The following is a 23,721-nucleotide window of genomic DNA, read 5'->3' on the forward strand; positions in this document are numbered from 1 at the left end:
AGCTGCATCTAGGCTTAACTCAGCCAGTTCCTCAAGTGCATCATTGTAGTCAGCAACATTATAAGCCTTAGCTATTTTCCAAAACAACAGTTTCATCTCATCCCCTCTAAAGGACTTGTGCCACAGAACAAATATGTGCCTTGCACAATGTCTATGCTCTGCATCTGGCAGTACACTTACAACTCCATTCAAGATGGCTCAGCGCCGTTTCTGACATTTTATGGGCCCTAGGCAAAATTAAAAAAATGGGCCCCCATCTAAAATAATTTTAAAATGTGATTTCGATAGAAACGCTAGAAATATAATTTAAAGTAGTATATTTTATTGCGTCAAGTCAATAACATCTCTTCAAACAAAACTCAAATACAAAGGAATATTTTTCTTTTAAACTCCAATGCTCCACGTTGTCAATCATCGAAAAATCTTCTTTCTTTGTAAGATCATCAGTTATCACCTACAAAGAAAACCAAAAAAAATCATAAAAATCGACGTCGACGAGCATTCCGAGATGCAAAATCATTAATGATAACATCAACATCAATGTTTTCTAGTAAATCCTTCTCGATTGATAAAATTGCCAATCCATTCAACCTTTCTTGTGACATTGATGATTTCAAGTAGGTTTTTATTAACTTTAGCTTTGAAAAACTTCTTTCAGCTGATGCCACAGTTACAGGCACGGTTAAAAAAATTCTATAAGCAATTGAAGCATTCGGATAACAATCTGCAGATTTTATAAATTTAAGAATTTCAATAGCTGACATTGATTCATTTGGTAAAGACATTTTCAACACTTTTAATTCAGAGTAAAAATCATTTAAATCAACATCAGATGAATCACCATAAGAAAATGTAGAGTGAAAATTAGCACAAGATTCTTGCAACTCCTTATCATTTAATGCCTTTAATCGACTTGAATCAAACAGAAACCGAAAAATATTTTCAAATGTCTTTAGTTGCTCAAATCTACTTTTTAAAGAAGTAATTGCCATGTCTACAACAACCAAAAAGTAATGAACTCTAAATGACTCATTGGCAGATTGATTTTCTTCATCCTCAACGTCATTCTCATCAAATTGTTTTTTTCTAGTAACACGACGCTTTGAAGGATGGCTTGGCTCAACACCCATTTCAAGTGCAATACTTTTGGCAATATCCATACTAGCATCAAAGCCTTCATCTCTATACTTCTCAAAATATGACAATACACCTTCTACTTGCTTTACGCTAGTGTCAATGCAAATAGACTCGGATTGCAATTTCTTACTCACCATATTCACAGCAAATAAAATATCATACCAAATCACCATACCATGAAGAAACTCAAATTTCTTAAGTGCATTAGCCAAACTCTTAGCTTCACTCTTTGACTTCGCATCCTCACATGATTCATATAACTTCAATAACGCATCTTTTATTTTGGGAGTTTGAAATCTAATAGCACTAACACTTTTAATCCTACTCTCCCAACGAGTATTACACAAAGACTTCACCGTTAATTCGGGGACACTATCAAGCAAAATTTTCCATCTTTTTGTAGAACTCGAAAACAATGAATATATGCGTTGCATAATACCAAAAAATGAGATAGCTTTAACACAAGAATGTGCCATATCACTAACAGTAAGATTCAAACTATGGCAAGCACAAGGCATATACAATGCTCTCGGATTTATTTCTAGAAGTCGTTTTTGAACTCCTTGATGTTTTCCCTTCATATTGGAACCATTATCGTAACTTTGACCCCTCACATCATCAACATTTAGATCAAGAGACTTTAAAACAACTTGTAATACATTAAAAAGTCCTAGTCCAGATGTGTCATCAACAGTCAAAAACTCTAAAAAGTACTCCTCGATTTTTATCTTACCATTTGACATATTTACACATCGTATTATTAGAGTCATTTGTTCTTGATGGCTAATATCAGGGGTACAATCAAGAATAATAGAAAAGTATTTAGACTCTTTTATGATCTTAATGATAGAATTTCTAACATTATCGGCCAAAAGCTTAATCAACTCATTTTGAATTTGATGCCCAAGATAATGATAATGAATTTCACGATTTTGAATGCGCCTAACATGATCTTGCATTATAACATCAAACTCAGCTATCATTTCAATCAAACCTAGGAAATTACCATTGCTATCTTGATAAAGTTTGTCATTAGATCCTCGAAAAGCCAAGTTATGTTTAGCAAGACATTTAACAGCAGAAAATATTCTGAATAAAACTTGTCTCCATCGTTCTTTTTCTTTCAGAATTTGTTCTTGCAAGTTTTTGTCAATAGTTTGATTTTTATCCAATCGTTCTCTCAATTCATTCCAAGTGTTCAGTCATATACTCAACACTATTTTCATGTTTTTTGAGTCTCTCGCTAATATGCCTCCAATCACATAAACCATCATTTGCTAGCAAAGTTCGACAACCGACAGATTTAAACAATTTACAGCAAAAACAGAACACTTTATCAACATGTTTTGAGTACACTAACCATTTTCTATCACTAGTCTCACCATTACTTAATTTTCTAGAATAATAAGAATAGGAAAAATGCCTATTATTATCATCCATGGGAAAATCAAGATTCATTTCTCTTATAGGTCCTTTTTCAATGATTATGTCTCTTGCATTATTATTAAGGTTCTCCCAATTTTTAGGATCATAAATATCAATGCCAAAATTTTCATAGTTAGGAGCATTTTGCACATCATTTGGCTCATTTACGTCATTAATATCACCATTCTCACTAGTACCATTATGTAAATCATGATTCTCATCGACATCATCAAACAAATTTTCATCTTCCCTGGCATCATTATACATATTTCCATCCTCACCATCATTAATCCCATTTTCATTCCCTCTTACATTAGTTTGCATATTTTCATTATCACTTATATTATTATGCATATATTCATCATTAATAACATTATTATGCTCATTTTCATTCTGATTTGAATTTTCATGAGAATTTACTACTTTAACAACAAATTTATCAAGAGCACCTTGCTGTGATTTTTTGATTTCTTCATCACGTTTTTTTCTTTTTCTTTTTTCAGACCCAGATAAATATTTTTTGGGCAACATAGTATAAAAAAGATAAACAAAAAAATCAACAAAAATAAGAAAAGAACAATTACACCTGAAAGAAGAATCAACGTTCAGTCGTTCAGTATGTATGTGTTTTCAGATTTGCAGATTTTTTTTTCATCCAATTGAGAATTGAACATTCTGTAACCATAATAAAAAAGATTTTAATAATAAGTATAAAAAAGCATAAAAGATTCATAAATTAAACTACAGATTTAATTCATAAATTAAAATTACCTTCAATGAGAATCACCCAAAAAAAAAAAGGAATCACAAAATCCTTCACCTTCCCAGCCGTAGAAATAGATGGGTTGATCTAAGTGATTTTTTTTTTTTTTGTTAAATGAAAATTGCTTCAATAGATTGATGCTAAGATTTGAAGTTGAGGCCCTATTTAAATTGAAGAATTTTTTTTTTCCCGTTAACATTAATTTGGGAAAGAAGGCAAACAAAGCTTTTGACTCTTCAATTTTTGGGAAGCATTTGATAGTTTCCATGAGAAATAATGGTGAAATCAATTGGAATGTGGGAAGAATTGAATGAGATTTGGAGAAAAGCAGAGATGAAAAGCCATGAAAAATTGGAAATAGGAGGAAATAGGCTAATTATTTCTCTCTTTAACTTTCTCTCTCCTACTTTCCTTTTCCTAGTTTCCTTCTTCTATGAATTTGTCACGGCACTTTATTTCTATCTAATACTCATGGGCCATGACTCCTCTCAAAAAAAAATCTATTGTTTAATTTTTTTTGGCTTGGGCCCCTTTGGCTGATGGGCCCTAGGCCACGGCACTTGTTGCCTACCCCCAAATCCGGGCTTGAGATGGCCTTCCAAAAAAAGAAACAACACTAATTATACACTAAAACAGATGACTAAACATGGTACTACACTATACTAGCACTAATTACAACAACATATAACATCAATAGCAGCACTAACCAGCACTAACTAAGTAGCACTAACAATGATTAATCAACAACATGTACTGAATTAGTAGCAGCACTTCTTTAATTAACCAACACTAATATAGCAACTTAGTGAATTACTAGCAGCACTACACAATATCAGCAGCAACAAAAAAATAAGCATTAAACTAGCACATACCTGATGCTCATCTGAGATTATTGTCAAACCAGTTCCACTTCCAAGCTGAAGACATTGTTGAAGGTTGGTGAAAAACCATTCCCAGCTGTTGTTATTCTCCCCTTCAGCTACTGCCCAGACAATGGGATACATTTGGTCATTACTATCTCTCCCCACATCAGATAGTAATTGACCTCCCAAGAATGTTTTCAAGAAACATGCATCTACACATATTACTCTCCTACAACCTTCTAACCAACCCCTATGGAGACCCTCATAGCAGGTGAATAACCTTTGGAAGACTGGAGGAGACTTTGAGTTATCAGTGACTAACTCCAACTTAGTCCTAGGGCTTGCTGCTTCAACAGCTTTCATGTAGGGCAGGAGCTTCTTGTAGTGGTCTTGCATTGAACCATGCAACATCCTGTGTGCATGGAACTTCACTTTATAGGCCAAATCTCTTGTGATCATCTGCTTGTAAGCTCTCCTTACAGTCTCCACAACCTCTTTTGCAGGCCAGTGTGGTCTAGCCTTAAAAACCTCCAAGAATTGCTCAGCTAACCAAGTACTCTTCAATTGCTTGTTTTTCTTCATAATCCTATGGCAATTATGGGCACCTTTCACTGTCTTTACCACAAAAGTGGTTCTCCTTGAATCCCAAGATGAATACAAGTAAAATGGGCAGCTTTTAACACACTTGACTCCTATCCTTTGGCCCCTCTTTCTATTGCTGATGGTGACACTCACATTCCTCCCTTGAAATATCCTATACTTATAAGCAACAGCTTTCTTAAACTCTACCCTATTGGCAAACCTCTACCCTACCTTCCAATTGAAGTTTGAGAAATCGGTTTCACTACTCACTAAAAGAGTTCTAGCAGTCCTCCTTGGACCAATCACATCTTCTTCTTCTCCACTGTCAGGTGGAGTGTGTATTTCATCATCACTCTCTTCATATTCACTAACAAATCCACCATCATGATGCACTTGGTCAGCTACTTCCCTATTTGGTCTCTGTTGTGCACCAAGTTTACCCTTTGTAGCCTCTTTTTGAAGCTGTTGAGCTATGCTAAGCAGCTTACTATTGCACTTTTTTACTCTATCCGTTGCAGTCTTGTACTCATCATCACTAGTTTCAGATTCATCACCCGAAAACTCATCTGCATAGTCCTCAGGAATGTCATCATCTTCCTCACTCACTACCACATCATCTTCTGGATCTAAATCAAGATCTTCTGAATCAAACTCATGATCACTTACACCATCATCCACATACTCTGGATCAAGCTCATCCTCACTAGAATACTCACCTATAAGTTCTCTTAATGTGAGGGGCTCTTCTGGTTTATTGTCAACGAAGTCATAATCAGGTTCAGTTTCAAGTTCAGCTTGTTGTAGCTGGGAAGCTTTGCCTTGGCTTTTTTTATGGGGGGTGGGGTTTTTTTTATAGTGGTCAGTGAGAGTATCGGGCAGGTTGGGTGTTTTTTCTGGGTTGCTTGTGTAAGCTGAAACTGTAAGGGTGGGGATTTGTTTTGGGTTACTGGTTATAGATGTTTGGGTAACAGGGAGAGGTGTTGAGAAGAAATCTGTTTGACTAGCACTAGTGGGTTGAATAGGTGTGGATGATGTGGCAGCATCTTCTATGGGCCCAATATCTTTGGCAAGATTTGGCTTTTGTGGGTCCCTCCTAGGGGTTAATTTCTTAGCTTTAGGCTGATGTGGAAAGGGTGGGCTTGGTGTGTCATCAGTGTCCATAGGGATGTTCGTACTAAGTGGGTCATCACTCTCACCATGCAAGACATGCAACTCTATAAACTTTTTCTGCACAAGAAGTTCAGTCATCTCCAAAACCTCATCATCTTCATAAACCATCCTCAATCCAGTTGCTAATGTCATGCCAGGAACTAGGTAGAATAATCTAACTTGGTCAGTGTAATTACCACACTTTCTACATAGCTCAATTAGATCCCAAATACATATTTCATCTGGATCAATGGGGAAAATCCTACCCATTCCTCTCATATACACTAAATACCCATTTCTATCTTTGACAAAATGCCCACCATGCCAGAATCTCAAAGTACCATCATCCATTTTTTAACCTCAAAACAATGAATTGAAAAGTTCACCTACCACAAATAGTTACATGTCATTGCATAATCAAGGAGCAGAAATAAGTTCAAATTCACATTCCAACAAAATTATGCCCTACATTTTTTACAAGTTCAAATTCGTCACTTTTAGGTTCAAATTTCCAAGCTTAACATCATCGAGGGTTCAAATTTTCAAGCTAAACATCATCAAGGTTCAAATTTTTAGGTTGAAATTACACCAGCTTCCAATTTTTAGGTTGAAATCATGTTTAGGGTTTCACATTTTCAAGTCTAGTCAATAATTTCCTAAAATTGCAAATTTCCTAAACTTGCAAAATAAAGATCGGATTTTTAGTTCCAAAAATATGCGCTTTCAGTATTGCAATAATTGGAGATTATGTTCTTACATGTAATTTGTACTTTGTTGGTTGTTGAATTTACTTCACTTGCCAGAGACTAAGAGAAATTTTAGAGAGAAAGAAAGAGAGCAGTGTGCCATGGAAGACGAAGGAGTAATAGGGAGGGTAGTTGGAAGCATTAATGGCAAGTTTTAGGAGGGAAATTACTGCTCCCCAAAAAAAATAAAAGTCAATTAAATACATTGACTTTTTTGAATTTTTTCTCCGATCACCAGTAACCAGGTTCACTAAAAGTGGCTGGGTCCTAAAGTTTGAGTTGTTAAAAAAAAGTGAATAGTGGGATTGTTTTAAGAAGACCGGTTAAAGGTTGGATTATTAAAATCCAATTTTACTTTGTTTTTTTAAAATCCTCCCTGGTGAAGTCGCCAAATTTTTTGAGTTTTACCCACTCATGTCAATATTTATGCAATAGAATAACCATAAAATATTTTCATGCACCCTAAAAATAATTTAGTCTTGGTTCGTTCAAGAAACACATTAAAGACTAATTTTAGTGATATGTTATTAAGCAATCAAATTACAGGAAACCTAGTATGTTATTCAAATTATCTGATTAATATTAGAGCAGTTGTTTAATTTTTTATTAGAAAAAAATAATCATGTGAAGCGATGAAAGCATTAAAATAGAACAATCATGTAGCATGCATATATATGTACAATGAATAAAAAGGAAAGAAAAGGGTTAGAATGTACATAGGAAATTTTTTATATTAAAGACCTACATAATGAAAGAAATAATTAGTAACTTTAATTAAAAAAAAAAATAAAGGATTCATTCAAGTACCCTCAAGATTATATCATGGCTTGAGTCTGAGAGATTGACAACCTTTGGGACGAGCAATCGTGAAGCCTAAAGATATGAATTGCGTGTATGTCTGAAAGTGTAATTGTATGTGTTCTTGTGTTGAAAAGTATGAAAGGTATAGAGAGAATTCTTAAAAGTTTGTAAAGTGTCGAAGTGTAGAAGTATTAATGTCAAATGAAAAAACCGTATGAAAAACCATGTGAAATCAAGACCTATTTATAAGAAAACAAAATTTGCATGTCACGCGCAAAGTGCGCCAGGTGCAACACCCTGTGCATCCCACAATCACACGTGACAGACGCACATTGGTTCGCCTGACGCAACATACCGAATCAGTTGCGTACACGTGGTATGCGCTTTAAAAAAATATAGAAAAGAACACTGGGCATCATGCTAGGGAGTGCGCTAGGCGCACGCCTTTGTGTGACACATAATGCCATGTGTCAAGCGCACATTGGTGTGCCTGACACAGTTGGACAAGGGTGCACCAGGCGCACGATGGTGCCTCTGGTGCACTACGGTGCGCCTGGCGCACCACCTTACTTTTTAATACGTTTTCATAGCTTTAAAAACGCCTTTTATGATTTTTTTTTATCTTTTAACTTTGGAAATCCGATTTTATTATAAAATAACTTTGAAAATATTTATTTATTAAAATAAAACAGTTGATCATCATGAATAATTAATTATTGGGCTTTTTCAAAGTATTAGGCTCAAAACTTTATTTATGGGCTTAAAAATGCAATTATTATTAGGAATAATATTGGGCTTTAAAATAGGATTTTAACACATTAAAAAATAGTTTTGTGATGACTTTTCGGACTAGGTCGAAGATCGCGTTATGTTTCATCATCGGATCCTTAAATGAGGAGACATGATTATGTGTCTAAAGGCACGCTAACAGGTTAGACTCAAGTCTATAAATACTGAATCATGATTCTCCTTCACCCATGATGCGCTCCCGAATTTTATTGAGTATTTTCGAGAGCCTTCGCAAAGAGAATAACTAAACAGTTTCTTAAATAGAGTAAGCATCTCATAGAGCTTTACATTACTCTTTGTTTGCTTTGTAAGAAAATGTAAGTTAAGAGAAACTGATTATATTGAATCTCTAACAAAGGGGTTAGAGATTTTGTAGCATTTGTGAGTTCATCCGCGAGTGCTTGTGAGTTCAAGTGCAAAGTAGCACACTAGAGTTAGTGTGAGGTGTGCTTGTGAGAGTATTCTTGTTTTTCAGAGTTGATTAATAAGAAAACTAGCATAGGAGAACGTAGTCCCTTGTTTGGCGGAACCTCGTTAAATTTGGTGTGTTCATAACTGCTTTCAAGTTCTAGAATTTTCGCTGTCATGAACCAGCCCAACTAACTCCCCTATAAATCGAAAGAATTTAAATTTGACACCATACCACAAATATAGGAACAACTTTTGACTTCTTTTTTATGTTGGTTATTACCTCCTAGTATTTAGGGATTTCTTCTGAGTTGGTTATGTTGTTGGACGTCGACAGCTGGAATTCAGGCATCCTGATGAGACTTACCTTTCGTTGCGACGTCATTTTCTTGTTGTCATGATGTGAATGACTTGTCATCCAAACGTCACTCGTCCGTCGTTCAAACGTCACTCGTCCGTCGTCCAGACGTCATTCACCTGTCGTCCAAGCGTCATTCACCTGTTGTCCAGACGTTGTTAATCTGTCATCTTGATGTTTGTCTGACGTCACATCTTGCAAATTGTGACCATAACAAATACCATCATCAACTGTTAAACGAAAAACAATATAACCTTCCTATATTACAAATTTGCAATTGATATCTTTGTAGTTGTGTTTCTAACCAATTATAACAATTAGAAACTTTTAGCTTTTTGCGTAGGCGTTGAATAATAATATTTCGCGTTACCAACAGTGAGATTAGAATTTTAACATTTATCAACCCCAACAACTTTGACAGCTTAGTAAATTCTTAAATGTTGAGTATCCCCTTTTTTATAGAGACAAACTATGTAAGAGTGGTTTTCCCCTTATTTTTTCTTACCTCATTAATAGCCAAGCCCAAAGACATGCAAACTCAGCAGCAACCCGAATTTGGGAACAAAAAGCTCAACTAATAGGAATACAACTCATCAATTTTTTATTTCACAATGCTAACTTGCTAAGTGTATAACCAAAGTTGTCAAACTTGGATGGCATCTTTACACAGTATTTACGTGGAAGTGATGCCACTTACTCATCTTTTGGTTGTCTTCTCAAATCTCACCATTATAGAGCAAAGGAGGCGGGAGAAATTACGGTTGTGCAAATGAAGTTGGGTAATAAATTTATTCCAACTACAAGTAAGAGCAGCAAATTGATTGCGTTACAGTTGAAACTATCAGGTACAAATGGGACATGGCATAAATATAGCCATTTTAGTGTAAGGTAAACTTTCCTTGTTTAATCTTGGTAAGGAGGAAACTTGATACATGGGGTGAATAGGAGGATTTAAATCTATTCAGGACAAGATTTGATCCGACAAATTCATGGAGTTGAGAGAAATCTCCAATCAATTCAGTTTAGTTTAAATAAATCTAAATCCGTTTTAACACTTTTTAAAATTAACTATGATAAATTCAGATAAATTCTGGTAAATTCAATTTAGATAAGTTCTGGAGAATTCTAGTGAAAAGACCATACCTTCAAATTATTTATATATAAACTAGTTTAAAACTCATGCAAAAATGTAATGATGCTAATTGTTTGAGTTCATTTTTTAAAAAAAAAGTTTAATTGTATGAATGTGACATAAATAAAACAAAGTCACGTACATCCTCCGTTGTAAAATAAATGAAACATTTCTCTTCTTTATGTGAAACTTTTTTAGAGAAACGTTTCATTTATTTCAGAACGAATGAAATAAAAAACAGAATTATCGTATAATATGCAACAAAATAGACAATAAAACAACTGTGAGTAACTATATGAACACATTGAAAGAAAAAACTAATTACATAAGTTAAAAAAAAATATTAATACTTATTAGACATTTTGAAATACTTCCTTATACACTACATTTGTGTTAACATTTGATTTCCCACGCTTTTTATCACAGATTAAAATTTTCAAACCCTTTTTGCTTGTAACTCTTGATACAACAACATAAAATTGTTCGTGGCTAGTACTGACCGAAGGAGAGTAAGCTAATTTTACTTTTCCCTTCTAAAATTCTCTTTTAAACACATCAAGTGTTAATAAATGATTTTTATTGCATTAAGAAGCAATGGTCTCATTGAGCATTAGTTAATAAACCGACTCCACTAAATCTGAATATTGACCAAATGTCTGATCCCACTCACCCCTAATTGTATCACTAAAAATAATAATAATAATAATAATAATAATAATAATAATAATAATAATAATAATAATAATAATAATAATAATAATGATTACTTCCTCCGTCAAATAAATAGAACAATTTCACTAGTATGATTTTCAGTATAAAATTTAACCATTAATATCTCTAATTATCAATTAGTAAAGATGAATAAAAGTTAATTCGTCAAACATATACATTTCATTTATTAATATAATACTTTATGATAATAACAATAAATACAACTTAGCCTAGTGGTTAAGATTGTAGTATATGTACTTGAGGTCTCGGGATCAAACCCTATACTATGCAATTTCTAAATTTATAATTAATTTTAATGAACATGCAAATTTATTTATTTTTAAGGATGCAAGGGATATGTTTAATAACATTAACTAATTACAACACATATTTTTATTTTTGTGGAAACATGGATCATTAAGAGATGTTAGATGAGCTTGTCAAAAAAAAAAAAAAAAGAGATGTTAGATGAGATGGTGATTCTTTGAAAACCCTTACGTAAGGTCAGAGGTTCAAGCCCAGGCTTCAACATATTTATTTTTTAAATAATGACCACTTGACTTTGTTGGTTAACAGACAAGTGTTATGTGGCGCATCGACGTTGTTACGCACGCCTTTTAATTTAGATGTATAAATTATGGTTAAAATGAAAATTTGAATAGTGGTAAGTGAAATTGTTAACCTTGTTATGATTTGGACAAATATCATTATTATTTCGGTTATTTCACCAAATACCCCTGGCAAAAGAATTTATTCACCAAATACCCTAACTTTTTTCAAAATTCACCAGATACACCTAACATTTAAAAATATTCACCAGATACCCCAAAAGTTGACGGACGTTAGTCTTCGTTATTATTTATTTACAAGTTTGACCTAAGTCAACTTAATTAGCCCTAAGTCAACCTAATTAGCCCTAAATGAGCCTAATTAACCCTAACTAATCCTAACCTTAACCCTAACCCTAACCCTCTCTCTCCCCTAACCCACTAGGCCCCCACCCCCCTAACAACCCCTAACCCACCAGCCCCCACCCCCCCTAACAACCCCAGCCCCACCAGCCCCCAACCCACCACCCCACCACCAGCCCCGACACCACCAGCCCCACCAGCTCCCTCCCTTTCTCGACAGCCCCCTCCCCTCGACTCCCTCGCGCCACCCCTCCCCCTCCTTCCCTCGCACCTCCCCTCCCACTCCCTCCCTCTCGCCGGCTAAACTTCTCCCCTCGCGCACCTCCTCCCTGCACCTTCTCCTCCTCTTCGCGTCTGCTAACACACAGCTTCGCTTCTGCGGCGGGGAAGGGGTAGCGACCGACTGACCGAGGGGTTGGTGGAGGAGGGGGCATTCTGACCGAGGCGCGAGGGGAGAAGTTTAACCGGCGAGAGTGAGGGAAGGGGAGGGGAGGCGCGAGGGATGGGGAAGGGGAGGCGCGAGGGATGGAGAAGGGGCGGCGCGAAGGAGGCGAGGGGAGGGGGCTGCCGGGAAAGGGAGGCAGCTGATGGGCTGGGGTTGTTGGGGGTGGTGGGTTAGGGGAGAGAGAGGGGTTAAGGTTTAGCTAGGTTTTAAGGTTAATTAAAGTTTTTTAGGATTAATTAACACTAATGATTAACGAAGTTAACAGTCGTTAGTCATTAAGGGCATTCTTTGTCATTTTTAAAAAAAGTTAGGGTATCTGGTGAATATTTGGTAAATTATGAAAAAAATTGAGTTATTTGGTGAATAAATTTTTTTGTCAGGGATATTTGGTGAAAAAAACCGTTATTATTTTCTTCTTCAGCATCATTTACTCATTTTAAAACTCACTGGCATTATTAAACCTTACCGAAACTTAAATGAGTTTATCTTAACTTATATGAAAAGACAAATAATGTTAAATACGATACTACTTACTACCATAGTGGATAAGGGAAAACAATACTACTAGAATACTTTAGTACAGCTGAATCTAGGGGATGGGCCAGTTGTTTTCTTCTGGAGGCTGGAAAAATAAACATTTCTCGACAAAGACCTTATTGCTTCAAGTCAAAACACTAAATTATAAATAATAAAAAAAAAAACAGGAAGAAAAAATGTCTAATTCCAATCCTTATCAGTAGTGAAAAGGAATAAAAGTTTTAAAAAAAAAAAAAAAGTTTCCATCAATAAAACCAGCTACGCCCACATTTCAAGTAAGTTGAAAAGTTACTTTTTCTGTACCAAAAAGGGTATATATAGGCATGAACTAATAGGCTAATAAGTAACAGTTTCTTGCATTTAAACATCTGGGAAAAAAAAAGTTTGAGAAAGAAAAGATGTGCATAGCTGCATTTGCTTGGCAAGCACTCTCCCTCCACCCTTTCGTTCTTCTGTTCAATAGAGATGAAGATCACAATAGGTAGGCATACCGCATATGCATACATCAAACTACTGTGGTTAACATTTCCATAGGATTATCTAATGACACGCACTATAATACATTAATATACGTACGTTGTATAAGCTGTGGTTTTTCCAGCTTGGTTCGTTCTAATAAGACCTTTGGATGTATTAACAATAGCACTATATACAAAGATTGTTAATGTCTTGTGTTTTTATGGCAATGCTATACAGGCCGACAAAGCCACTAGGGTGGTGGGAAGGAGGAGAGATTTTGGGAGGCCGAGATGAGGTGGGAGGAGGAACCTGGCTCGCGTGTTCAAAAAAGGGAAAGGTGGCCTTTGTTACCAACGTTCTGGAGCTTCACCCCCTTCCTGAAGCTAAATCCCGAGGAGAGCTACCAGTTCGTTTTCTCAAGGTGAGTTACTCGGCTTCTTAGTTTCAACTCCATATATACCTGTCACCTGAGAGGAATGGAAAAACACATGAGATTTAATAACTTGCAACAGCATTTTGTCTAACTAAGCATGAAATTTGCTGCTTAAAAAAGATTGGTTAGCACTTAGCAGTAAGCCAAAAGAACACCATGGAGCCATACCTTGTATTAACATTTCTGAATGATTCTGAGCTTCACTCTAGTTCTTCGAAGACAAAAATAGTGTAATAATATGAAACTCCAAATTTATGAATGCCTTATGTGAACTAGTGTATATCATAGTGACATTGTGGGTAAAATAGGGAAAATAGGGGATATTTTTTTTGTCAACTCCCCAAAATAAAACCCCTCGTTTTCGCCATAATTCTCAAAATTCCAATCACTTTCCTCAAAATTACATGAAATGCCACTCTGACATAGTGACATGCAACTATATGCATATCATAGTGATAAATTAGGAAGCCCTCATAGCTATTTGCTATATCAACTCATTTTTCTGGGCATTGTTGCAGAGTAAACAAAATCCTAGAGAATTTGCAGAGATACTAGCAAAAGAGGCTCACGAATTCAACGGCTTCAACCTCATAGTAGCTGATCTTCCATCGAAAAGCATGATTTACATCACCAACAGGCCAAAAGGCGAGTCTGTCAGGATTCAAGAAGTTCCCCCAGGTCTCCATGTGCTCTCAAATGCAAAGCTGGATTCACCATGGCCAAAGGTCAGAACCATGAGACGTACTACTAGTTACCATTAATGAATACATAAAAATGCAATTTCCATATCTAGCTCATACAGCTAACATGGCCAGTAAATAAAAAGAAAACAGAGCATTTATTCACTAGTAAGTTGCATTGATAGATATAGATAGGAGAAACAAAATTAAAGAAGAATAGACAGACACTTTTAGCATTAAGGATCATCTAGTTCATAGCAAGAGTAATAATCTTTTAAACAAGTGGGCAAAAGTACTTTCTCAAATTTATCTTATACTCTAACGGCCTGTTTAGGAGGCACTACTAAATGGTATAACTGATGATGAAACCATGTGTAATTCGTAACGATATTATCTACTTAACACCATTGCAACGAAATGTCAACCCCAAACATGTGATTTTTTTCACAAATTTTCAACACCAACTATAAAGTGGCAATGGATAGTAATGAAATTTTATGAAGAAAATCACAAAGTTTGGGATTAGATAAGCATTACATGGAAAGTGACATAAAACTTTCATGCAAAACTACATAACAATTCATTACCATTACCACAAGTTATCATCTACCAAATGGATGCAAAAGAACATACGTATAAGCCTTAGAGAGATAAAGTTGGACTTTTATTACTTACTAGGTATAACTGTTTCAAAGAAGCAAGATCTACAACACAAGTACGCTTTCATGATAGTAAAAAGTAACAAACCACATGCAAATGCACAAGAAGCAGACCTAGTAACAAATCCAGGACTCCAATGCCTACCAAAGAAGTACACCTGCATACCTAGATTGTTATAATTAATTTGGAAAATTATCTCTTCTCACAATAATCCTAACCTCAAACCTTTCCTAACTATTGGGGCACCCTTCTCAGACAAGTCCAACCTTACCCTAAACCTTCGCAATCACATAAAAAATAGCCCAACACAACTCCTCAGCTGCCCGTCTCTCTCTCTCTCACCTCTGCTCACTCTAAGCACCAGAGGAAACTTGCCACACCACCAACATCCACCATCACTCCATCTCCATTAACCAGGCGCCACCCCTCCCCTTCCTCACCTTTCCGTCGACCGGGCAGAAAGTCATGGAAGGGAGGAGGTCCGATACCAGAAAAGGGACAGGGGAGACGGGAAGCAGATCAGAGACGGGGTGTCTGGTGAGCTTCAGCAGATCGTGGAGGGGGGAGCAAACCAAACATACAAAATTTAGTTCATGACCTTCAACTAACCCTCCTTCCATTCCCCTCCCCCTCCCCCCCTCCCCCCCTCCCCACCCGAAAACATAGAAAAGCCAGAGCACAATAAAGCAAATAAGCAATATAAATAGACTATGTGGAAGATAAGAGTCCTGAAGTTGAATGAGATTCCGATTCATTAAGCTTACCAACTTGCCAATATATTTAGCTAAAGCAGTAGGGTGTCTCCTTAAAAAGGTTGGGATTAAAGGACTAAGATATCAGGATGGCTGGGAAACTATTCTCTATTATTTCAGTGCTCATTCATCTTCGAAACACTCATCCTTTCTCAACAAAAGGACGGATTTGTCTGCTGCACAAGTTCTTGTACATTTCCTGCAGACTTCTAGCAATATCACAATTTTATCACTGAACCTCACTTTACAATTAACTGTGAACCTTTCCCTTCTTACAACCTTCCAGGCAGAGCGTTTGGCACTGAAGTTCAAGAAATTGCTGTACAGATACAGTGAAGGTGAAATCCCAGTTAAAGATATGGTTTACAAACTAATGAGGGATACCAAAAAAGCTGATGAAAGCAGGCTGCCTCATATTTGTCCACTCGAATGGGAGTTCAGTCTGAGCTCTATCTTTGTAAAAGCAGAGACCACCTCGGTCAGTTAATTTTTACTAACCTCCTCTTTTACATAAAGAAGCAGTTAGAGTGTTTTATATAAACTGTATTATATGATGCACAGGGGTACTACGGCACAAGGAGCACTACAGCTATAACAGTGTCAGCAAATGGAGATGTAAACTTCTATGAGACATATCTGGAGGAAGAAATGTGGAAAGAGCATATAGTCAATTATTGCATCGAAAAGCAGAAGCATACATAGATCATGGTAGCACTGCCTAAAACTACCGCAAAGACCCAAATGTGAATGTAATTGATTATGTATCTTGTTTGATGCCTTAAAGCATGGACATATTTTCCTGCAAAACCATTAAACCTTTGTTTTTATATCTGAAATTATGAATAATAGGGCCCAATGTATTGTAAAAGACTCGCCAATTTCTCATTGGGTATTCAGAAAATCAGTTCCACAGAAATCTGCTCTTGTCCCTTCTCTCCCTAGTTTTTTGGGTGCATATCTCTGGTCCAAGTGTCAGTCCAAAGTTCAAACTGTCAGGTGTGACAGAAAAATAACACACATTAAAGCAGCATGCTAAAAGTTGATAGCCTACTCAGGATTCGGTAGATAAGAGTGTCAGGAAGCACCTTTAGTTCAAGTATTTAATTCAATCAACTACTGAGGGGGAAGGGGAGAAAGAGAGGAGGCGGCAACATAATCCAATTTTACTCCACATATACGCTGGGAGAGGAAAGGTTGTATTTGTTTCTGACCAAACGGAAAGCAATAAGACAAATAAACATGTTCTTCAGAAAAGTCTCGACTTTTGAGCCAAACAAGAATCGCCATTGTGATTTATGTTGAAGCAGCATCAGAACATTTAGTTCTAGTTGATGCTATGTGACGTGAATAAACACAACAAGAAGAAAAGGTAGGAGAAGAACTGCTTGTTTATGGACTGTCTCAATAGACTAAGATGGTAGGTTATGTTGTCAATGGCTTATCCTAAAACAATCCACCTCTGTATCTAGAGAAGAAAAACTAAAAGGAAGGCACAAATTTGTCTTACACACCTGACAATTATTTTCTCTCAATCTGCAACAATTGGGACCTCAAGTCAGCATCCAATTTGAATCCTGCCAGCTCCACTTCCTTGCAGACTTCTTTGCACTTAGCAAACCTCCCAGAAAGCAGGTATATTAGGATCATGTCCCGGTAAATATCATATGTTGGAGAGAAACCTGCCTCCTTGATCTTAGAATAATATCTCACTGCCCTAGGGAGGTCATTGAGAGCAACAAATAGCTTAATCACCACCCTGTATGCTGGCAAATCAAAGTGACAATTCAATTGCTCCATCTCCCAAACCAAAGCCAATGCTTCCCTGTACTTATTAGCGGAAACACGGCTATATATCACAGTAGTATACATAACGATGCTTAGCTGGTTCTGACATTGTTGAAACCAGTTAAACAAGGACTCCACGAAATCAAACTTCCCAAGCCTAACACAAACTTTCATAATGGCAGTGCAATCCTGCAGGGTTATGTTCAGATTGTCTCGCTCCCCGAGATCTTCAAGTAAGGCTACAACTAAGTCATCTTTATCAGGGTTTTTCCCAAGCTCCAATATTAACTTGACATAGATGCTGGAGTCCAGCATTCTTTTACCACGTCTGGCTGCACATAGAAGCTTCCATGCAAGATTCAAGCTTCCTCCTTTAATAAATCCCTTGGCAATTGCTTCTAAAACACCTCGACTAGCTAAATCAGTGAACCTCTCCAGGTCGAAGGGTAATTTCAGGTCATGAGTCCTTGCCAGAATTTCAACAGTAGCTGTCAGGATACGATCATCTGGGAAAAGGTGGTTTTGTTTCTGCGCCCAACAGAAAGTCTGCAAGGCTCTATCAGGAATGCCCATGTGACCCAACTCCCGGATGGTCAAAGACAAGGATCCCTTGCGTAGAAATCTACCCCATTTATTGAGAACAAAGGAGACATTTTTCTCTGCAGGAAGGCTTCTAATTTCTCTTGCCAAATGGAGTAAGAAAGTTGGGTCCTTATATATTTGCTTTGATAGTGAAAGTCTTGAAAGCACTGCTGGTGAAGAATTTCTAACATGCTTCTTTGTTGTTGGAATTCCCAATGGTCGAATTTTATGTGGAAGAGATAGCGGAAGTGGCCTTACCCTATTCAACTTCCCAGGTTTTTGGGGTATCCTTCCTTTAAAAAGAGATGATATCGCCTCAATTTCATCAGCTTCCCAAACATCATAATCATCCTCATCCTCATTATCTCCGTCATCATTATCTTTATCATCACCGAAAGCAATTTTTTCAACTGGATCATTAGATCTCCAGTCAACTGGCACATCAATTTCATGGTCCTTGACCTCCTTCCCTGGTTTTATGAATGTATCAATCCGAAAATCAGGAGGAAGCTTGGTGCGGCGTGGATACCGTAGATATTTAGGCGGTTTCCTTAGGTGAATAGCTGAATCAAAATGCACTTTCACACAGACTCTGGACAAGTTCACCTGCTTTTTGTCCATAATAAACTTGTGATATACACCTTGGCTGAAAATTAGCCTGCCAGGTCCGGGGTAATGTAATCTAGACCTCAAAAAAATTGAATCCATATCGTTACACTAGAACTCATAGATCTTTCAAATTAGTTACGAATTCTATACCGTGATGGATCGCAAAGAACACTTTTGTGCATCAACACCCTTTCACAGGCATAATTTAGTTCAACCCTGCAACAAAAGCCCATCAACAATTTTGGTTAGCATTTGTGGATGGAAGAAAACGGGAGGGAAACAGAAGAGAAAAGGGGTGTGAGCTTTCAGTTTTTTTTCTTTCATTATTTCCAAACTATTCCACTAGTGAAGGGATTTGGTTAATTAAAAGGCAGACGAAGATGATCGCTTTGATGCGCTCCCTTAAAGTAGAACCCTAACTCTCTCTCCACTCTCTTTGCCTCCATATTTCCTCAACAGTCACACTATAGGTTAGCAGTAGAGCTCTATGAAACCCATCATAACCAATTAACCATCGCGAATAGTAATAGATAACCAAGCCCTACTGCCCTAGCAATAGAACTTTACAAATTGTAACCTATATATAATCAACTAACAAAGTTGTGAAGAGAACACTAACCAAGTCTTATCTACATAATTCACCAATTCATCCTATACTCATTTTTTTTCCTTAAAAAGTCGAAATCAGTTGAGCAGAACACGACCTAAGTCTTATCTATATAATTCACCACTTCATTATTCTTATCAGTTGAGCAGAACGCGACCTAAGTCTTATATAGAGTCTAAACTTTCATTATTCTGCAAATGATATGTTTATCATGTCATTCTCAAAACATCCTCTAATTCAACCAAAATTAAGCCTATCCATAAGCTTTACACCACTTGTTCAACTCCTTTGACACACGTAAACATAATTGAAATAATGCTCAAACCATGTATTCCTTCACCATGAAATTATCTAAACCAACAGAATTACATAATTGAAAACAATAATCCACTAAGAAACTGATAAACAAGAAAACGGTCCAAAATAAGTTCCAAAACCCATGTTCATAATACAAGCTAACAAAAGCACTGTGAAAATTATAACTACAAATGCACATTAATTGTATACTATAAGGAAAAGAAAATGAAATTTTATATTGGGATATCATAGAATATCATAATCTTCAAAAATTCAAGAAACAACCAACAAATTAAGCATTAATTAGGAAACAAACATATTGAATTGGGATTAAAAAATTACAAGAGAGAGAAGCTATTACCAGTGAAGAACACAAGCAATGCAGTATGCAGCACCTTTAAGCTTTAATTTAAAGATTGGACCCGATTTTCTAATAATAAGCTGATTAGGAATGGGCCGTATGATTGGGCCAGACCAATTAAAATGACCCAATAATTAAGAAAAAGTAGCCCAATTTGTTAAACTTAAAAGATAGATATTTTGTTTGCTTTGGTTGGTGATAACTGATAAGAGTTAAGCATCAAAATATGAATGCGTCAGATGAAGCAGAGATGCCTTTCTCTATGTGCATTATCTCTTCGTAGAGGGTAAAAGAGTAATTGCAATGACCCACTTCATTGACGGTTCCTTTTTCTCTTAAAAACATGAATTAATTTTTATTTATTTTCTTGTTTTGGTGGGTTACGGGATTTTGATGATAGAATGGTCATTTTAGGGAGGTTAGGCATTGTGAAGAAGGAAACGCGTATAGTAGGTTTTATAACACAACTTGTGGGGTATATTAATTTGAAGGGGCGAGGGTAAAGTGGGTATTTTAACTCATGTAGTTGTAGACTTGTAGCTTGCAAAAGCCTTCAATATCTTCCAGAGTTCCACTCAAAATCTGATTCCTTACCAATATTATTATTAATCTCTATCCTCAGTAGATTACATCTCCTTTTTTTTTCATTTCTTTTTTGGTAAATTCCGTTTTGCAACTGAATCTCACAAAGCTTTTCTACCTCTACCCACATGAACATGAGTATTGGGTAGTAAATTTTTATACTTTCTCTTCTCGAGGTTACAACAATTTAATTTTTACTCTTTTATTCCATAATGGTGAACATTTTCTATTTTATTTGTCTCAAATTAGTTTGGATTAAATTTGCACAAACGTATAGTCAGTGGGCTTGTTTTTCTTGCTTATCTCACTCTTGAAAAATGATTTGAAGTCGCCGACAATTCTTTAAATGAAGCTCATAAACCTAATTAGATATTAGGAAATCGTAGGGATAACTTTGGGACTTATTCAATGTAGATTTTTCCTCATGACTCCATTAACGGTCAATAAATCATAGATTGAGTTTGGGGTGAGGGTACAAATAAGATCATGCATCAAATTCTCCCATAAATGGGCTCTACTTAATGTCTTTTCATTTCAAGTTTTATGTAAAAGAATAACTAGATAATATTTTCAAACACCTTTAAAATACTAGTCTAGTAGGTTGATAAAACGTATCAAGAAGACTATTTTCAGTGACACGTTATAAGCGGAAAAAATTACAACATTTCTAATAAGTTGTTCAAATTATCTGATTAATATTAGAACAATACATTAGTATCAATTAGCAATAATAATATGTGGGTGATGAAAACATAAGCAGGATAATCATGAAAAATGTATAAGAAACAAAAAGAAGGGATAAAGATTATAATGTACAAAATCACACTATTTTTACTAGAGATATACATCATGAAACAAAACATTAGTAACTTTAATAAATAAATAAGAGAAATTTATTCAAGAACCCTCAGGAATATACCAGTGTGGCTTGGGTCTGAAAGAATAACAACCTACGGGGGAAGCAATCGTGAAGCCTTTCAACAAAAAGTTGTGAAGATCAATCAATGTATGTGTTTGTAAAAATGAAAATATGATAGTATGGAAGTTTTTAAAGTTCACAAGTATTCGAGTATATAGAGCGTATAAAAGTATTTTTTTGTATTCGAAAAATCAATGGCTTATTTATAGCAAAATATATATAAAAAAAAGTGAAATGCATGTCGTGCAAAGAGTGCATTGGGCGCACGATTCTGTGTGACACGCAGGTCCACGTGTCCGGCGCAGATTGGTGCGCCTGACGCGCTCCAACCAATGCGCCAGACGCACCGCATGCGCCACCACATGCTTACAACCCTTTTCTCTTAGCTCGTTTTGTACAATTTTCTTTTATCCCTTTAAATTTGGAAATCAACTTATACAAAATAAAATATGATTTTAATTTAAAATATCTTTGAAAACATTTATTTATTTTAGAAATTATTTATTAAAATAATAAATAAATTACAATTAATTATCATGAATAATTAATTGGACTTTTTCAAAGTATTGAGCTCAAAATATATTTTTTTGATCAAAAATACAATTAATTATCAAAAATAAGTAATTGGGCTTTAAAATAGGATTTGAATCATATATCCATTAATTGTCAAACATAATCTATACAAATATATTAAAAGGCATTTCTAGATAAGGAAAGATGGCATTGTGGCACTCTTTAGGAGTTTTTAATCCATGTCATTCACATGCAATTAAAAAAATTAGAAAATATTTTGTATAAGATTTGATCTCGTGACTTCAAACTCATATATTAAAGTCTACTAAACCAAATCATATTTAGTGTTATCATCTATGTATTAATAAATGAAAAAAGTCATTTTGTGGGGGTGTAGCCAACCTAAAAACTAGTTTATAGCCTGTAAAGTGGCTTCAAAGATAAGATAAAAAGATAAATCTTAAAATAATATCTTTTACGCTATGTTCAGTTCACCTTATTTTTACTTATTTCAGATCGATCGGATCAGAAAAAATAACTTCAGACCAGATCAAATCAAATAAGTTCAGATCAGATCATGCTTATATTTAAAAACTTATGTTTACTCTTAATACTATTATTTAATAGTACATTTGTTCAAAAGGATTATTATTATTACTGAGAAAATAGTTTGATTTTTGTAATGTACTTATTAATTATTAATATTTGTAATTATTAATAATCTCGTTGTTATCATTATATATGTCATTGTTATCATTATTTAAGTTATTTTGTTGTTTTTAAATAATAGAAAATTAAAAACCACGTGTTAAGAACATAAGATTGGAGCAAAAATAAGAAATATGTAAAATATGATAGCTCATATTCATGACAATGAAACCACTAAGTTCGGATTACAATTCAAAATAAGCTAAGTGCGGGATACAAATTATAAATTTAGATTCGGCATACCTCTTTCCTACTGAATTCCAAATCTCTTTAGCTATTTGAAGTTGCACCCTATCCATTTATTTATCATAATATGCTCTACTTGGTGCAATATTTACAGTCCTTGAAATCGATATATCCAACTCATACAATCGGATGAAATTTCAGAGTGTGAATGCATAAACCATAATAGCCAATTGATACAGGACATCCATATTCGGCATGTTTGACAATATTTTCCATCTCTTTTTAAGGGTTCCAAAACATCTTTCAATTGTAGTACGTAGAGATGAGTGACGATAATTCAAATTTTCTAGCATGCCTTCTAGAGGGGGACCATTTTGAAATTCGAAAATGTGATATCTTATATTTTTGTCTTTAAATAGACTCAAGTATCCAATAGTATTTGGATATCCAACATCTACCGAATAGTATTTTCCTGTTAAAAAATGAGAATGTAAATATTTTTTCTTGTATTATGGTTGCAGTAAAACAAACTTTTTACTAATAATTCATACCTGCAGGAGATGCGAAAATTAAAATTTTGGTTCACTTAAGCAATGAAAAAATTGCAGTATTACTTAAGTAAAGTTTCATAGTTGTTTGTATATCTTATTTTATTTTATATGAAAAAAAAATTGAGTTGAGTCTGCCGACTTCTCAAGTGTGAAACATTTTAGAAGTGCTCTTTTTTTTTATAATTTAGAAGTGCTCTTATAAATTAATGACTTGGGTTATAGGATATTTTTGCTCAAGGAAACGTTATACTAATATGGATGGAAGACAAGCCAAAATTGT

At 35.3% G+C, this 23,721-nt stretch overlaps 2 protein-coding genes and 1 pseudogene across 5 annotated transcripts; 1 reads left to right on the forward strand and 2 right to left on the reverse strand.

Moving 5' to 3' along the window:
- Positions 1–302: 302 nt before the first annotated feature.
- Positions 303–4,200, reverse strand: LOC104900757 (uncharacterized; annotated as a pseudogene).
- An 8,916-nt stretch (positions 4,201–13,116) lies between these two features.
- Positions 13,117–16,657, forward strand: LOC104905927 (uncharacterized). Its single transcript, XM_010694582.3, has 5 exons — positions 13,117–13,238; positions 13,454–13,637; positions 14,168–14,374; positions 16,028–16,219; positions 16,303–16,657. The coding sequence occupies exons 1-5, from the start codon at positions 13,156–13,158 to the stop codon at positions 16,441–16,443; spliced, it is 807 nt and encodes a 268-aa protein (XP_010692884.1). The 5' UTR covers positions 13,117–13,155; the 3' UTR covers positions 16,444–16,657.
- On the reverse strand, positions 13,314–20,282 carry LOC104905924 (pentatricopeptide repeat-containing protein At2g01860). Of its 4 annotated transcripts, XR_007274867.2 has the most exons (4): positions 19,983–20,282; positions 17,253–18,933; positions 13,818–14,353; positions 13,314–13,683 (listed from the first exon to the last, which is right to left on the reverse strand). XR_007274867.2 is itself a non-coding variant. In XM_048645739.2 (2 exons), exon 1 carries the CDS (start codon positions 18,814–18,816, stop codon positions 17,260–17,262), a length of 1,557 nt encoding a protein of 518 aa, XP_048501696.1. In that variant the 5' UTR covers positions 18,817–19,974; the 3' UTR covers positions 13,314–13,683; positions 17,253–17,259. The 4 variants fall into 4 exon arrangements, 1 of the variants encoding a protein (XP_048501696.1); XR_007274873.2 differs by lacking the exon at positions 19,983–20,282 and having other exon boundaries at positions 14,219–14,353; positions 17,253–19,974; XR_007274861.2 differs by lacking the exon at positions 19,983–20,282 and having other exon boundaries at positions 17,253–19,974.
- Positions 20,283–23,721: the final 3,439 nt, after the last annotated feature.

The sequence above is a fragment of the Beta vulgaris genome, chromosome 1 (assembly GCF_026745355.1).
Source record: "Beta vulgaris subsp. vulgaris cultivar EL10 chromosome 1, EL10.2, whole genome shotgun sequence".
Taxonomy (NCBI): domain Eukaryota; kingdom Viridiplantae; phylum Streptophyta; class Magnoliopsida; order Caryophyllales; family Amaranthaceae; genus Beta; species Beta vulgaris.

Excerpts from the sequence above, each read along its gene's own strand:
- LOC104905927 (XM_010694582.3), top strand. The coding sequence starts at position 13,156 with ATGTGCATAGCTGCATTTGCTTGGCAAGCACTCTCCCTCCACCCTTTC. Across the intron at positions 13,638-14,167 it reads TACCAGTTCGTTTTCTCAAG|AGTAAACAAAATCCTAGAGA; the intron begins GTGAGTTACTCG and ends GCATTGTTGCAG. Across the intron at positions 16,220-16,302 it reads TAAAAGCAGAGACCACCTCG|GGGTACTACGGCACAAGGAG; the intron begins GTCAGTTAATTT and ends TATGATGCACAG.
- LOC104905924 (XM_048645739.2), bottom strand. The coding sequence starts at position 18,816 with ATGGATTCAATTTTTTTGAGGTCTAGATTACATTACCCCGGACCTGGC.